General features: G+C 37.4%; 1 protein-coding gene across 1 annotated transcript in view; it reads left to right on the forward strand.

Moving 5' to 3' along the window:
- Positions 1 to 18,448, forward strand: part of LOC129536568 (uncharacterized) — a 42,824-nt gene that overhangs the window by 19,917 nt on the left and 4,459 nt on the right. The window contains exons 3-7 of the mRNA XM_055395570.2: positions 3,008 to 3,204; positions 4,938 to 5,039; positions 12,071 to 12,169; positions 13,417 to 13,527; positions 16,725 to 16,900. Of these exons, the coding sequence (XP_055251545.2) occupies positions 3,117 to 3,204; positions 4,938 to 5,039; positions 12,071 to 12,169; positions 13,417 to 13,527; positions 16,725 to 16,900 (576 nt within the window). The 5' untranslated portion in view covers positions 3,008 to 3,116. The remainder of the gene's footprint in view (positions 1 to 3,007; positions 3,205 to 4,937; positions 5,040 to 12,070; positions 12,170 to 13,416; positions 13,528 to 16,724; positions 16,901 to 18,448) is intronic.

The raw sequence follows: 18,448 nt of genomic DNA on the forward strand, positions 1-18,448 counted from the left end.
CCCTATAGACAGTAGCTGCTCTGTCCATGGGAATTCCCAGGCAAGCTTACTGAAGTAGGTTGCCATTTCCTCCTCCAGGAGGTCTTCCTAATCCATGGATCAAATTCATGTCTTCTACATGGCAGGTGGGTTTTTTTACCATTGAGTCACCTGGGAATCAGCAGAACCCACTTATGAAATAAAGTACATTGCATTTGTATTTATGGAGAGAAAGTTTATTATGATATGATTAGACTAGGATGAATATCTTTATCTGGGAGAAGAGATTTGATCCTTTGAAAATTTAGGAAGTCAACTACTACTCAAGTTTTCAGTCAATTAGAATAGTGAATGAGTTTTTCTCAGCAATCTTTGTTCTTATTCATTGCTCAGCTGTCTGACTCTTTGAGACCCCACGGATTGCAGCACACCAGGCTTCCCTATCTTTCACTATCTCCTGGAGTTTGCTCAAACTCATGTCCTTTGAATCAATGATGCCATCCAACCATCTCATCCTTTGTCACCTCCTTTTTCTCTTACCCTCAATCTTTCCCAGCATCAGGATCTTTTCCAGTAAGCTGGGTCTTCGCATCAGGTGGCCAAAGTATTGGAGTTTCAGCTTCAGCATCAGTCCTTCCAATGGATATTCAGGGTTGATTTCCTTTAGGATTGACTGGTTTTATGTCCTTGCTGTCCAAGGGACTCTCAAGAGTCTTCTCCAACATCACAATTAGAAAGCATTGATTCTTCAGCACTCAGCCTTCTTTATGGTCCAACTCTCACATCCATACATGACTACTGAAAAAACCACAGCTTTGACTATACTTGAGAATGTACATTTAGGAGGATGGTGGAAACACCTATTACTCCAGAGTGAATTCAAGCCAGCGAAAATGCTGGGCTTCAGGATAAGAGATTTGGGGCTTTCCCTTTATATCAAGGTTTACATATCAGAACACGGTTTTCATATATACACTTCCATATATAAGTACATGTGCAAATATTGTCTTTCTCACCAACACATGAAATATTCCTTAACTTCTACCTTTATAGTGTTTTTATCTACCCCAGACATCATACTCCTTAAACATGTTTTCTGTTAAGAAGAGAGGTGCAAAACATCAACTTGGCTTCTGATCTCATTATCTAAATGGTCAAGAATGTCAACTTTTCATTTTGTCCAATATTTAACTCTTAGATCATTTCTCACATGTATAAACTGACAACATGATGAGCATGCAAGTGCATAGATCGTTGTCTAATCTCTGCATCGTCTAAACAATGAGAATACTGCCTCAAAGCAAATGTATGTTTTAAGATCTTAGAGAAGCATTATATTCACTTTTGGAAGGAGAGGTAGAATAAGAACATCATATGCATTTATAAAAACAGTTAAAAAGTTTAGGTTCATCTGTTCAGTTCAGTTCAGCTCAGTTCAGTCGCTCAGTAGTGTCCAACTCTTTGCGACCCCATGAACCGCAGCATGCCAGGCCTCCCTGTCCATTACCAACTCCTGGAGTTCACCCAAACCCATGTCCATTGAGTCAGTGATGCCGTCCAACCATCTCATCCTCTGTCATCCCCTTCTCCTCCTGCTCTCAATCTTTCCCAGCATCAGGGTCTTTTCAAATGAATCAGCTCTTCGCATCAGGTGGTCAAAGTATTGGAGTTTCAGCTTCAACATCAGTCCTTCCAATGAACACCCAGGACTGATCTCCTTTAGGATCTCCTTGCAATCCAAGGGACTGTCAAGAGCCTTCTCCAACACCACAGTTCAAAAACATCAATTCTTTGGCGCTCAGCTTTCTTTACAGTCCAACTCTCACATCCATACATGACAACTGGAAAAACCATAGCCTTGACTAGAGGGACCTTTGTTGGCAAAGTAATGTCTCTGCTTTTTAATACGCTGTCTAGCTTGGTCATAACTTTCCTTCCAAGGAGTAAGCGTCTTTTAATTTCATGGCTGCATCATCATCTGCAGTGATTTTGGAGCCCAGAAAAATAAAGTCAGCCACTGTTTCCACTGTTTCCCCACCTCTTTGCCATAAAGTGATGGGACCGGATGCCATGATTTTAGTTTTCTGAATGTTGAGTTTTTAATAAATGAGAGAAATGAGACCTAGAGACTTCCCTAATTTACTTAATATTAAATAAAACACTAAAGCTCATGCTACCTACATATTCCCTCCCCACCCCTGTCTCCACCCCAACTCCTGGTGGAGTTTCTCCCGTCTATCATGAAGAAAAATTTACTGTATTCATCCTGATTGCAATGAGTTCTGAACATTTCTGGTTGGATCTGAACCACTCTGTCTTTAAAAACGTTTCAAACTCTATAGGTTAAAGAAATTTCCTTTTTCCTTGAGTCAGTTTTCAGAACAACTTTCTAAATTTACCCCTTACTGTTCTTTTTTTCTTTCTTCTTTTAAATTCTGTGGAAGGTATCTTCTGTTTATTGCACAATGCTCCAATATTTCTTGAAAGTAAATTAAAAGGAGAACGGGGTACAATATTTAGTGTAGTTCATTGTAGTCCCTTTCTTCTTGATTTTTGTTTTGATCCATTAATATTTTGCTTTTAAGTTCTCAGGAATCTGCAATCCATAAAAAATCACATAAAAAATGGAAGGAAAAAATGTTTGATTAGAATTAACTCACCTGTGGTTTTCTGGGAGTCAGCAATGGGTTATGTACTTCATGCAATTCTAACAGAGTTCTCACAGGCACGTGCTTTCTAAGAATTGATTATATGTGCAGAAATAAATACATGTTTATTTGTATTTCCATAGGGTAGTGTTGAGTCTGGAGATCCAGATGTTTCCCCTCTAGTTGAAAAATAAAAGATTGTTTATATTTAAAACCCACATTTTTCTCTTAGTCATTTCTTCAATTTGGTGTGTTAGTGGAGGAAGTTAGAAAAAGTGAGATAAGAGGGATGTACAGAGGTGAGAATAGTGCAGTTATGAAATTCTCAGTGGAACAGTTCTGCTTTCTGACACCACTTCTTTTGCTTGGTCTTTACAAAGAGAGATCAGTCAACTAGTCCCTGCATGCACAAGCCATCTAAGAGTGGCTTCTGTGAGTTCAAGGTGATACACACGGCACACTGGGTGACTGAACTGTGCTTTGGTCAATATGCCTGAAGAAGTGACCTACGCAACTCTCAAATTTTCAAATCCTAAGACAAAGGAACCCCAGGAAAGCCACAGTCTCAAGAGAACAGGTAAGATTCTCCTTGAGGATCAAAAAAACCAGAGAAGAGGTTATTCAGCTATACTGGTGGGCTCTCCTGTCTTCAATTCAAGGCTGTTAGTCCCTTCTGAGATTTAAACTCTGGAGAACTAGTCCATAGATCAGTCACTATGCCAGAGCCTAGATATGTCTCTTATTTAGTCTGAAAGATCATCACTGGGGCTTCCTGATGGCTCAATGGTACAGAATCAGTCTACCAAAGCAGGAGACTCAGGAGACATGGGTTTGATCTCTGCATTGGAAAAATCCCCCGGCGAAGGAAATGGCAACCCACTCCATTGTTATTCCCTGGGAAATCCCAAGGACAGAGGAGCCTGCTGGGCTATAGACCATGGGGTCACATAAGAGTCAAACTTGGTTTAATGAATAAACAACGACAACAACAAAGTTCATCATAGTGTGTGAAAAAAGACTGTGGTCTAAACCTCTGGAAATTCAGATTGCTGTTGCCACCAAAATAACATTTCTTGTATTTTTTAAACATTTTAGGATGATTTTACATACAGGCTATTAGAGGAAGAAAAAGATAGCAATAGTGTGAACACAGCTATCCAATATTTTTATTTAATTGCTATAAGATAAGAAATAGGTATATGCTATGAGTTTCATAGGATCATGGGACACCCAGTCAGTGATTATGCATTAAACATTTATTTCTTTCTGAGAAGGAATAAGACTGAAGGCTCCTTATCTCAGCATAATAGAATTGCAGTCTTCTTTATCCAGCAATTTAATTCCCAGACAGTTAATAACAATGAAGCAGTAGGAAGATGTTTTTTCAAAACATGAAAGTCATATTCACTGAAATGTCTTCATTGCTATGAGATATTTTATATTTAAATAATGAAGTAAAACCCTCTATGTGAACAAATCTCTGATTAGAGGCATCAGGTTAGTGGATCATGTGTTAGGGACTAGTTTCCCTCCAAAGAGTCATTTTCTCTGTCTCTATAACATCTGATGAAAGAACTGCATGTATTTGGGGAAAATACTACATCTTCATCATACAACTAACACCATAGACCACTGACTCAAGGTACCTATAAAACTGGAGATGCAATTTATGTTCTGCAGTGCTGTGCTAAGTCGCTTCAGTGTGTCTGACTCTTTGCAACCCTATGGACTGTAGCGTGCCAGGCTCCTCTGTTTGTGGGATTTTCCAGGCAAGAGAACTGAAGAGCGTTGACATGCCCTCCTTCAAGTGATCTTCCCAACTCAGGGATCGAACCCACTTCTCTTATGTCTTCTGCATTGGCAGATGGGTATTTTACCATTAGTGCCACCTGGGAAGCCCTTATGTTCTGCTACATATTTTCTAATGTGTATTTCCTTATGTAAGAACTTTATCCTTTTCTATATATCTGAGTAAACACAGGATGAGATGGTTGGATGGCATCACCGACTCGATGGACATGAGTTTGAGTAAGCTCTGGGAGTTGGTGGTGAACAGGTAAGCCTGGCATACTGCAGTCCATGGGGTCGCAAAGAGTCGGACATGACTGAGTGACTGAACTGAACTGAAACTGTTTCAATTTTATTTTTATAAAAGGTCACATCATGTTTGTCTGTTGGAAAAATCTATCATCAGAATCAGAATCAAGCCACGAACACAGGACTACCTGGATAATTAGAAGGCAAAAAAAGATTATAGAGAAAAGACTGATTTTCTTAAAACATTGTCACTGTTTATCTTTCCTGAAAAAGATAGCCGTGAAACCCCTGACTTGGAGCTGGGCGGTGAAGCTGCAACTGGAGCAGGGAGCATCGAGGGCGCAGCTGAGGCGACTGAGGGCAGAGCTCTGAGAGGTGAGACCTACTGGAGCAGGGAGAAGAGTAAGAGGGACCTAGTGGGAGCCGTCGCAGCAGAAAAATAAAGATTTCCTTGGAAAACAAAAGATATTTTCTGTAGAGGTCGTGGAAGAAAGGGAAGTCTACTAACTGTGGGTGGGAATGTAAATTGATGCAGCCACTATGAAAAATGGTATGGCAGTTCCTTAAACACTAAAAACAGGGCTACCATTTGATCCAGCAATCCCACTCCTGGACATATATCTGGAGAAAACCATAATTCAAAAAGATACATGTAACCCCAATATTCATAGCAACATTTACAATAGTCAAGACATATTAGCAACCTAAATGTCTACTGAAAGATAGATAAAGAAAATATGGTGTATATATATATATATATATATATATATATATATATATATATATATATATAATGGAATACTATTAAGCCATAAAAAGAATAAAATATTGCCATTTGCAGCAAAATGGATGGACCTAGAGATTATAATACTAAGTGAAGTATAAAGTCAGACAAAGACATATACCGTATGATACCACCTATGGTGGAATCTGAAAAATGATACAAAAGGAACTCATTACAAAACAGAAACAGACTCACAGCCGTGGAAAAGAAACTTATGGCTACCAAAGGGGAAAGGGAGGAAAGAATAAATTTGGAACTTAAGATTGACATATGTACACTACTGGATATAAAATAGATAACCAACAAGAACCACTGTATAGCACAGGGAATTCTACTCAATATCTTGTAATAACTTATAATGGAAAAAATCTTAATATCTATATACACGCGTATATACACATGTATATATATTTATATATATATACACACACACACATATATATAACCAGAAACTGACACAGCATTGTAAATCAACTATACTTCAACAAAAAATAAAAGACAGAAATTTTTTGAGAAAAGAAGGAAGACAAACCAAAGGTGATAAACTCATGACCTTTAATTATGGAGAATCAGCTCTTTTAAATTACTTTCTCCATCCATCCCCCCAGAGTATTCATGTACTTTTCTGAATCTTTCCAATTTTTATAATATTAAACCTCAATGACTTTTCCCTCCCATTTTTCATCATTTTATCATTTATTATATTTCATGGATGATTTTCTTAAATTATCTTTTTCCATTAAAAACATTTCTGGTATTATTTTATTTTCAATGAACTTCTGCTATTGTTTTCTAAAGGCTCCTTCTATGGCATCCTATTCTTATATGTGGATGCAAAATCATCTTCTCTGATGGTTTTAAAAATTGTACTTTCAAGTCAATGTTATAATTTAACTACAAAATAATATGCCCACTTAAGCATATGGTTGACTGGACTTAAAATATATATACTCATACAACCAACCAAAATTAAGATTTACAATATTTCTTTCACCACAAGAAGACAACCTATGTGTCTCCATCTTATCCTCACCACCAGTCTGTTTTAGCCCCAGCTCATCAGAATGCTTTACTTTCTGTCATTCTAGACTATTCCATTGTCTAAAGGTTTTTTGTAGTTATAGCAGTGTAGTTGCTCAGTTGTGTCTGACTCTTTGTGAACCCCACGGACTCTAGCCTGCCAGGCTCCTCTATCCGTGGGATTCTCCAGGCAGGAATACTGGAGTGGATTACCATTTCTTTCTCCAGAGGATCTTCCCAACCCTAGGTATTGAACCTGGTTTCCCACATTGCAGGCAAATTCTTTACCATCTGAGCCACCAAGGAAGAGGTTTTATGCAAATAGTTTCAAATAATATGTAATGATTGACTGTGACTTCTTCTATGACTGGCTTCTTTCAGTACACATAATGTTTTTGACATTCAGCTGTGTTCTATGCATTGGCAGTGAATTTCTTTCCATGGTGAACAATATTCCAGTGTGTAACTACACCATACCATGTTAGCTCACTTATCTGTAGATGAACATTTCAGTTGCTTCCAGTTTGGAGCTAGTATGAATAAAGCTGATAGACATACAAGTCTTTGTAGAGACCTATTTGTAGAAATTTTTGAAGGAAAATAACTGAGAGTAGAAGCCCTGGGTTGGATGGCATATGTTTACTGTATAAGAAACTGACAAAATTGTTTTCTACATTTATATACCTCCATCAGCCTTATAAGGTCTTCCCTGGTGGCTCAAATGGTAAAGAATCCCCGTGCAATGAGGGACACCTGGGTTTGATCCCTAGGTCAGGAAGATCCCCTGGAGAAGGAAATGGCAACCCACTCCTGTATTCTTGCCTGGGGAATTCCATGGACAGAGGAACCTAGAAAATCCATGGGATCGCAAAGAGTCAGACATGACTGAATGACTAACACAGTCATACAAGAGAGTCTGTTTATTTACAGAGTTTTTGAACTTTCTCATTGCATTATTTCTGCTTCCCCTAAATTCTTGTTGTCTGTGTTTTCTGTTTCTTCAGCCTTATATTGGCTGCTTTCTTCAAATATCAAATGATCCTTGGTTGTCTATACTCACTTAAGTGTGTAGTACTAAACTGATTCAATGAGAGCTTGTGTAGGTGAGATGGGCTTGCTAAATGAAAGTGTTCAATTGGAGAAGGAAATAGCAACCCACTCCAGTGTTCTTGCCTGGAGAATCCCAGGGACTGGGGAGCCTGGTGGGCTTCCATCTATGGGGTCGCACAGAGTCGGACACGACTGAAGCGACTTAGCAGCATCAGTCAGTTCAGTTCAGTTGCTCAGTCATGTGTGACTCTTTGTGACCCCATGGACTTCAGTATGCCATACTTCCCTGTACATCACCAACTCCTGGAGCTTGCTCAAACTCATGTCCATTGAGTCAGTGATACCATCCAACCATCTCATCCTCTGTCATCCCTTTCTCTTCCTGCCTTCAATTTTTCCCAGCATCAGGGTCTTTTCCAGTGAGTCAGTTCTTCACATCAGATAGCCAAAGTATTGGAGTTTAAGCATCAGTTCTTCCAATGAATATTCAGGACTGATTTCCTTAGGATTGACTCGTTGGATCTCCCTGCAGCAAGAGTCTTCTCCAACACCACAGTTCAAGAGCATCAAATCTTAGGTGCTCAGCTTTCTTTATAGTCCAACTCTCACATCCACACATGACAACTGGAAAAACCATAGCTTTGACTAGTTGGACCTTTGTCAGCAAAGTAATGTCTCTGCTTTTTAATATGTTTTCTAGGTGGTCATAGCTTTTCTTCCAAAGAGCAAGCATCTTTTAATTTCATGGCTGCAGTCACCATCTGCAGTGATTTTGGAGCCCAAGAAATAAACTCTGCCACTGATTCCATTGTTTCCCCATTTATTTGCCATGAAGTGATGAACTGAAGTAGCATTCATGAACTGGAGCAATTCACTGAGAAACCCAGTTTTTGATATTTGAATTTTTTTCGCCCCTTCTTGAGCCAGTTGACTATTCTGGAGTTGAATGAATCTTCCAGTACTCTGCTCTGGGCATTCTTCTGTTATAACGGGTAGGAGAGGGTAACTGTTGTACAAAGTGGAGAGAAAAATACATAGGAGGGAATACCTAAACCTTACGTCATCTTTCAGGCATTTTCCCAGTTTTCAAACTCACCCATACCTCCACTTGAAAAGATAAAATACCAGGAGCCTTTGAGGTTCTTATGTGAGAGTCAGCTCACTTTTGTTTCCTCACTACTGACTTTGTTTCAGTTTCTAAGTGCCTACAAAGTTAGCAATAGCTTTTGTATCTGTTACCCACCTTCCCAAAGGCCATTTCTGTGGTTTCCTTTCTTTGTTATTGTGAATCTATATGCCTTCTTTAACTGCTTTCTATATTTTATTGGAGTTTTAAGAGAAAATCAAGGTAAAGGGATGATGCATCTATAACTGTTCATTTCAGACTGATTTTAATTAGCGTTTCAGTCAGCTCAAATGTACTTTCATTCTGCCTTTTTTTTCCCATTTCCTACTGGCAAATACCTAAGCCCATGTAAGGAGCTACTATTGGGGCTAACAACCAGACAGCAGATTGATGGTATGTACTCCAAACTCTTATGGGGTGCCAATGAAGAAAAGATTGTGTACCACTGCCCTCATTAAGAGTCTGAAGATTCACAAATAAAAGGCTTAGATTCAGGTCTCTCTGGTGCCTAGGAAGGATTCAGTCTCTTGAGATTTATTAGACTCCATAGAAAAAAGATGGTGCCAACTTTCTTATGTGGTCCTGGGAGGACTTGCTTATCTTTTTGGCCTCTGAGGGTTAGTGTGGAAACTAAATAAGAATGCAGAAAAGGTCTTCTATAATCCTAAATTATAGAAAGCCTCAGACTTTGCATCTGAGAAGACAATGGACCAGGTTTCTTCTATTATGGGCTATAAAATGAAGAACTTGTTTTCTGGCATTTCATTGGCACTTAGTGAAAGAAACACCTGTGCATTCCATCACACATAGATTTGATGCCTCTCAAAGTACTCAAAGTAACTTCCCTGGTGGCTCAGATGGTAAAGCACCTGCCTGCAATGTGGGAGACCAGGTTCGATTCCTGGGTGGGGAAGATCCTCTGGAGAAGGAAATGGCAACTCCCTCCAGTACTCTTGCCTGGAAAATCCCATGCATGGAGAAGCCTGGTAGGCTACAATCTATGGGGTCGCAAAGAGTCAGACATGACTGAGTGACTTCACACACACAAAGTACTCAAAAGCTTGGTATCAAATCTTAAAAGTCAGTAAAGCCAAGGGAAAACAAATAAAAGTTGCTAATTTTCTGGAACCCAGAATCTGGATGAGGAAAGAAAAAACCAGATAAGCAGATCCTAGTAAAACAGAATCCCTACAAGAGGAAGATAATCAAATTAATTTATGATATTAAATTGTGGCACTAAAATCTTACAGTTTGAAACAACATGACTTTCATAGAAAGAATGAATGATCATTAAGGCCCAGTTGCAGGTCCTAGAAGATCATACAGCAAAAAATAAAGAGATATGAAAATCATATGGACTTTGATAATAAAATCAAGTAATCTAAAATGTAAATAATAAGGTTCCATAAACAATAAAAAGAATAGATATAAACAAGGAAATAATTAAAGTAACTAGTTACTATTTAGTATTGAGTAGATATGGAAAGAAAATATCTGCCATTCATTTAATCTAAAATCAGAAAAGATACAATTTATCCATTTTAGCAAAATTTAAAAATCATTATATACTCCATTTGAGAAATACTCAAGAAAATATTCAGTCCCATGATTAATTAATTAGAGTTTAAGGGGACATTTAGAGGTGTATACAAAAGCAATAGCTGATAATGGCATGATTATGAAAATTGCAATAATAAAAGGGCTAAACAATCTTTCAATGAAACAGATATACTGTAAGAGAAAGTTTATCATAGTCTATAATCATTTTTAATAAACTCTCACAGTACAACCTAGAGTTAGGGAGAGAAGCAGTGAGGGAATGAAAGCATTATAAAAGTTTGGGTTGGAGAATGGATTTTTCTACTGTTCAGTTCAGTTCAGTTCAGTTCAATCGCTCAGTCGTGTCCGACTCTTTTCGACCCCATGAATCACAGCACGCCAGGCCTCCCTGTCCATCACCAACTCCCGGAGTTCACTCAAACTCATGTCCATCGAGTCGGTGATGCCATCCAGCCATCTCATTCTCTGTTGTCCCCTTCTCCTCCCGCCCCCAATCCCTCCCAGCATCAGAGTCTTTTCCAGTGAGTCAACTCGTTGCATGAGGTGGCCAAAGGATTGGAGTTTCAGCTTTAGCATCAGTCCTTCCAATGAACACCCAGGATTGATCTCCTTTAGAATGGACTGGTTTGGTCTCCTTGCAGTCCAAGGGACTCTCAGGAGTCTTCTCCAGCACCACAGTCCAAAAGCATCAATTCTACGGTGATCAGCTTTCTTCACAGTCCAACTCTCACATCCATACATGACCACGGGAAAAACCATAGCCTTGACTAGATGGACCTTGGTTGGCAAAGTAACGTCTCTGTTTTTTAATATGCTGTCTAGGTCGGTCATAACTTTCCTTTCAAGGAGTAAGCGTCTTTTAATTTCATGGCTGCAATCAGCATCCGAAGTGATTTTGGAGCCCAAAAAAATAAAGTCTGACACTGTTTCCACTGTTTCCCCATCTATTTCCCATGAAGTGATGGGACCAGATGCCATGATAACATATATTAAATAGATCACTTGAAAAAAATCAATCATCAGAGAAAAGGTTAGCAATTATATTAAATAGCATATTTCAAAACTATCCTGGACTCAGCCCAGAGCTCTGTGATGAACTAGAGGGGGGTGGGGGTGGGCTGGAAGGGAAGTTTAAGAGGGAGAGGATATATGTATACTCATGATTGATTCAGGTTGTTGTATAGCAGAAACCATTACAACATTATAAAGCAACTATAGGCCAATTAAAAATTCAAAAAAATTAATAATAAAAGCAGACAAAAAACTAGCCTGGAAAACATAAGGAAGAACACCCAGCAGGTGGTCAACATTCTGGAGATAGGAAGGTAGACCAATGAGAAAAAGACTCATATGTGAAATGAATCACCAGTCCAGGCTCGATGCATGATACAGGATGCTCGGGGCTGGTGTACTGGGATGAACCAGAGGGATGGGATGGGGAGGAAGGTGGGAGGGGGGTTCAAGATGGGGAACACATGTACACCTGGGGAAGATTCATGTCAATGTATGGCAAAACCAATACAATAATGTAAAGTAATTAGCCTCCAATTAAAATAAATAAATTTAGAAAAAAGAAGTTAGTGAGGGAAAACTACTACTAAAATATAAGTGAGAGTGTTCCTAAAATATCCAGAATGTCATATGATCACATTTATATAAAATTCTGTGTTTTTAGTGTCAGATGTGAATGTACAGGTGTATTTATGTTGGCTGAATATAAATGAAGTCTCATTGACTTTGCAAGCAATTTTTTAAATTAAATGTTAGAAGTCTGATACCACTATGTATAGAAGAGCAGGAGTTGGAAGGAATTAAGGAAAGAGGAAGTAACATAAAATGCTTGACTTCTTGTCATTCGTCTCACAGGACACAGCGCTCCATCAAAGGTGTGGTACCCTATTGCTTTTGTTTCACTGTTGTTGAACCTGGTGGTGCTGGCTGGACTGGCAGCCCTGGGCTTAATGCGTAAGTGTTCACTTTTCTCTGAGGCTGTCCCTTACTTTTCTTGCTGCTGCTGCTAAGTCGTTTCAGTCGTGTCTGACTCTGTGCGACCCCATAGACGGCAGCCCACCAGGCTCCCCCGTCCCTGGGATTCTCCAGGCAAGTTCTTGCCTGGAGTGGGTTGCCATTACTTTTCTTAGGCATATTGCAAATGAATCCAAATCCTGAGACATATCCATATAAAACTTCCAGCTAAACAGAGGAAAACAGGTTTCATTTCTGTATGACCAGGTAACACTAGTCATTCTTTTTAGGCTATTTTAATATCAGATTCCTTCAGTGCAACCAATGCTGAAGAGAGTAATGTAAATCCTATGTTTCTAAAAGTTATAAAATTAATGCAACAGAAACATAACTCATTTATACACAGAGTTTTCATGAGAAGTCTATTTATTAGAAATAAATTCTTCATTTTCATGACATTTTTGAAGTATCTCTTCTCAATTCTGGATGACATTGAGAAACGCTTATTCCCTTTCCCTATCCTCCTACAAGAGTGGGTACAAAGGCATTCTAAGGAAATAGAGGATGATTACGGCAATAATTGTTTCTTTGTGTCCATTCTTTGTGATTGTTTCTCATTTAATTCTGATAAAACTTAAAGATTCTATTAGGATTAAGGGCTGACAAGTAAACTAATATCAGTCTTGTAGAAAAGATGGACTTTGTTTAATAATCCACAAAATGGAGGTGTTACGTTTTTTGAATCTCCTGATATTCTTAGATTCATTATTTCTGTTTTCTGAAATTCTTATTATTTTAATTCTGAAGCGAGTTAGTGTTTACTAATTCTATATCCATAAAATATGGTTATTTCTGTCCAAGAAACTCAAAGTTACAACACGTAGCCTCACTAATGTATTCTGGTGACTCCTGGTCTCAAAAGTATGGTTTGCATTTTTAAAAACTAACTATTGAATTACAGTCTTTTTTTTTTAAAATCTCTGCATAACACACTTTTTGTTCTGTATTTTTTAACTTATTTGGGCATTTCCTTATATAAGAACTAGTACTCTCTTGAGTAACATCAAGCATTATTATTTCAAATAAATGTTAATCTTAAAAAGTATGTAAAGTTGATATTCTACTCTTATGTAGCTATCATTTTAAAATGTGCTTTCTATTACATTTTTAAATAACTGATGTGTTAGTAGTATAATTTATTGGAAGATTCTATGTGAAAGTTATTAATCTCCTCCTATGAATTATAGATTACTACAAGCTCATTTTTAATAGCAAGACAGTTTATGATGTACAACTGAATGTAACAGAACGTGTGAAACCAACCACATTACCCACAGATATGCCTACAACTGTCTCAGGTGAGCACATCATTTTAATATGTTAGAATACACACTAAAGTGTTGAGTAACTTTACTTCCAAGTACTTTGAAGAGTTAAAACAGAAGGAAAATAAAAGTGAAAGATCTTTCTGTTTCAGAGTTATCAGTAACATAGTTTTCCCCAATTTTCTCTCTTCTTTTATATTGTGTTCAAAGTCCTGAAATATTTACAAAATTAAAGAAAAACCATAAAAATATGGTAAATATGTATAGATTCTTCTATTAAATAAACATTTTCATCTTTCTGTACTTATTTTCTTTATATGTTTAATTATTTTTTTTTCAAATGAATTGCCTTCTCTCTCCTTAGACTAGGTTTTCTTACACCCCTTCTTTCTTCCTTCTTTAGCACTGACATTGAAACATTTTAATGGAGTTTAGCTGTGATGGTGTTTAGCTGGGTGATATGGAAGATAAATATTCTGTATTCTCATATGTCTGAAATAATTCTTTAACTTGGCTAGCTATAAATTTTGTGGCTAAAAATTCACTTCTTAGAGAATATTGAGGGAGTTACTTCATTGTCTCTGGAAAACGATGTTGTTAATAAGTCTGTCCCCAGTATAATTTTCATTCTATAAAAATGACCTAACTTTAGCTGCTGGGGTCCTGACATTTTGGGTTTTTCTTGGGTATGAGTATTTTGGAAGAACTAATGCTGACACTGCAATACTTTGACCAATCTGATGCGAAGAGCAGACTTATTGGAAAAGATTCTTTTGCTGGGAAAGATTGGTGGCAAAAGGAGGAAAGGGCTGCAGAGGATAAGCTGGTTAGATAAAATCACCAACTCAGTGGACATGAATTTGAACAAACTCCAGGAGACAGTGAAGGACAAGGGAGCCTGGCATGCTGCACTCTTCTCAATCTGAAAGTTTAGGGCTTTCAAATTTAGGGAATATACATGCTATTCCTTATAGTTTATTTTTTACTTCACTTAATTTCCTCTCTTTTTTCCATGACTTCTCTCTTTCAGATGTTCAGATTTACAGATTATCATCTTTCCTTTGTATTTTCTATTTATTTTAGCATTAGATTCTGGAAGATTTCTTAAATTTTACTTTTTAATCTATTGATTATTTTTTGGCTATCATATTTTTGAATGATTCTTAAGAGTTTGTTGGGGTTTTTTTTTTGGTGACATCCTATTCTTACCTTATGTATATACTATCTTTTGGAGACATCTTAGTAAATTGATTAGAGATACATTTTAAAATATCAGTCTGTTTTTTTGAAGTCATTTTGAGGAGGAAGGCAGTTTTTTCTTTTTCTTTAATCATGAGAATTCTCTTTCATGTGCTGCTGCTGCTATTGCTGCTGCTAAGTCGCTTCAGTTGTGTCCGACTCTGTGCAACCCCATAGATGGCAGCCCACAAGGCTCCCCAGTCCCTGGGAGTCTCCAGGCAAGAACACTGGAGTGGGTTGCCATTTCCTTCTCAATGCATGAAAGTGAAAAGTGAAAGTGAAGTCGCTCAGTCATGTCTGACTCTTGGCGACCCCATGGACTGTAGCCCACCAGGCTCCTCCGTCCATGGGATTCTCCAGGCAAGAACACTGGAGTGGGGTGCCATTGCCTTCTCCAATGCATGAAAGTGAAAAGTGAAAGCAAATGCACTCAGTCGTGTGGAAGGGTGGAAGACCAGGGAGGAATGATGAACAGGCAACTTTCCTGTTCAAATTAAGTTGGATATAAAGTATGGTGTCAGAAATGATAGTAGAAACCAAGGCCTTGCCAGATAGCTCATTCAACATTTTTAGAGATTAACTAGCAACCCCATGGACTGCAGCCTACCAGTCTCCTCCGTCCATGGGATTTTCCAGGCAAGAGTGCTGGAGTGGGGTGCCACTGCCTTCTCCTTTCATGTGCCGGTGCTCCTATATACCCTAGGATTTTTGCTTCTCTGTTGATACTCAAGAAAGGAAGTGATGGCTAGTGTGGATTGCCTCTATTGTTTTTTTAAAGAGGATAAAAAATAAAGAAGATAGTTTTTCCATTAGATCTCTCTAGAAGTGAGAACTCTATCTGAATACTTTTCTTTTTTTGGCCCTCTACTTTATTTCTTAAAATTTTTATTGTACTATAATTGTTTTACAATGTTGAATTTTTACAAAGTGAATCAGCTATATTTATACATATATTTTAAGGATGGAAGACCAGGGAGGAGTGATGAACAGGCAACTTTCCTGTTCAGATTAAGTTGGATATGAAGTATGGTGTCAACAATGATAGTAGAAACCAAGGCTTTGCCAGATAGCTCATTCAATATTTTTAGAGATTAACTATATCCTTTCCTCTCCTGAAAATTGTATAAATATCACCGATTTTCTTCCTCCCTCTCTTAACTTCTTATCTTTTTTCATCAAAAAAGTGCACTGTGCACCATATGTCAAGCAACTGGGAAAGCTAGAGAATATACATTTTCTTGGTATAACAGTTACAACAATTTCTCATCTTGAGTGTGACAGGAGAAGCAGACAAGTAAACAGAAAAATTATAATTCAGTGTAATAAGTGTTCACAAACATGAACACATAGTGCAAGAAACCATATAGTTGGAGGAAACAGTTCAGACTGAATGGGGTACACTATTTAAGGCAAGGACTGGATGCATGTTTCCATAAAAGTAATGAGATAGCAAGACATTCTCAAGAAAAATTCAAGATTTTCAAGATAAATGGATGACAGGACACTAAGTGGATTAAGAGAGAAAACTGGAGTACCATGAAGGTTCCTATAAATAATGGGAAGAAGTTGGATTTCAACCTGAAATCTATTTGACTCATTTAAAGAAGAGTCTTATAGAAATATCACTGAAAACATTGAGGTGGTCAATAGCAGAATAGATATGGAATAAGGTCTTGCTTTTTTTTTGCAGCAAACAAAACATTCTGAAGTTTTCTCTGAGTGCTTTGAATAATCCCTTCATTTTGTTTTCCCTCTATAGCCATGATTTTTCTTCAATCTTCAGATTGATCCAAATCCAAATCTTGTTTCATCTCAGGCTGTGTTCTTTTCCTTCTCTCATATTTTAAGCAGTCATCTCTTTCAAAATATAACTCCTGTTAATCATTTGAATGTATAATGCAAATATTTAGAAATTCTGATGTATATGCTAATTTGTACTATATCTGTGCATACCTGTCATGCATATGTGTGTATGTATCATATCTTTATAGACCTTCCTTATTCAGACCCGGGACTTCACTTATGTTCAGAGATATGGATACAGTATGGAAGTAACTGCTATAACTTTTCTACCGAAATAATTTGTAATATGTGCGACAGTGACTGTGAGAAGAATCACTCCTCCCTGATGAATATGGATGATGGGGAAAAGAGGAATAGAACCAAGGTTTGTGGTATGATTTGTGGTATGTCTGCAGCTATTTCTCGGTATTGTTAAAGTACAGGGAAGGAGAATTTGGCTAAGAACATTAATACTTGGCCGTTCCTGATAAATAGCTTTCATGCCCTTCACTTTTGCTCTCTCCATCTGAGTGGAGACATTGGAAGATTCCTGTATCATAGGTTCAGAAAGCAAGGATCTACAGTGATTAGAGTTGCTGGTTCATATGGTAAGCTATGGAAGTCTATTTCTTTGTTATTTCTTGTTCCCCATGATTTCTGGGGTTTTTTTGTTTGTTTTTTATAGAGTCAGGAAGGAGAGGGCAATTATTTATTTCCAGTTATGAGGTATATTTTAAATAATCACTGCTGCAGATTAAATTACAGGATTCTCTTCCCCCTTAGAATTGTTGTCCACTGATAAAAAGTCATCCTCTGGACTATAAGCCACTTGGTACAATCATGTAAATTATCTATCTTATCCTCACATATTACAGCCCTACTTGATCTTACTTAAGTTAAAACACAGAAAAATCAGATCAAGTTATGCTCATGATTATTTTGCTCTTGTTGCTTTTCTTAATATTTGACTGTAGCAAAAATACCAAACTCCCAACTGTAGAATGCCCCAACCCCTACTATCCAGAACAATCTACTTGTTCATTTTCTTATAACACACAGCAAGCTCCAATCCAAAAGATTTTGTCCTCAGCATTAACCTGAATGTGGTTAAATGTCTCAGTGACTTTCGTCCTTTCTGGTTTTACTACCTGGATTATTATTCTATCTCTTTTGAACTTGATTAATCCAACTCAGGTTTCCAGTATGTGGTTCATTATAGGCATATAGTAAATAGTTTTTGTCACTATTCTTAATGCATTATTTAACCTTTTTGAGGTTTTTCACTGTTAACTGCATTATTCTTGAAACTCTTTCTTTGTTAGTTCCCATGGCATCATGCCTTCTAGCTGACGTTTTACTTAACCTCCAAACAGGTTCTATACATTATTCCTAAATTTGAGGTTCAAAAAATTGAAAATTTGAGGTTTGAAATTCATAGAGGATAAACAAATTTCTTAAGGTCACATGAGCAATAAGAAGCAGAAAGAAAGCTCAAAACCTAGTCTGCTTATCTCCAAAAACTGAAGTATGTCTAAAAATAATTAGTTGACAATTTAAAGATGACTCTGACAAGGGTATTTTTCATGCAATAGGTAATTTGGGTGAAATATTGATAATAGTTCATACAAGTACTTCTTAAGTGTTTACTAAGTTCTGCATTGTGGACTGAATGCTGGTAATATGAGTGATACATGTAATAAAGCTTTTAAACTAAGGTGGATTGGAATAATAAATCAAAAATTATGCAAATGATTATCTAACTGCAATTATGATGTTGCATTTATGAAAAATGAAAAGTATAGCTTTCAGATTGGAAGAAAACAATAGATGTGTGCCATTAATGGCTTCCTTACTGAGTGATCTTGAGGTCTTTTCAGAAATTACCTTATCTGCCTGCTATTTACTTTTTGTCAGAGATCATTCTTCCCAGCTG

This window comes from Moschus berezovskii, chromosome 6 (assembly GCF_049115385.1).
Source record: "Moschus berezovskii isolate FMDL1 chromosome 6, NW_MosBer_1.0, whole genome shotgun sequence".
NCBI classification, from domain to species: Eukaryota; Metazoa; Chordata; class Mammalia; order Artiodactyla; family Moschidae; genus Moschus; species Moschus berezovskii.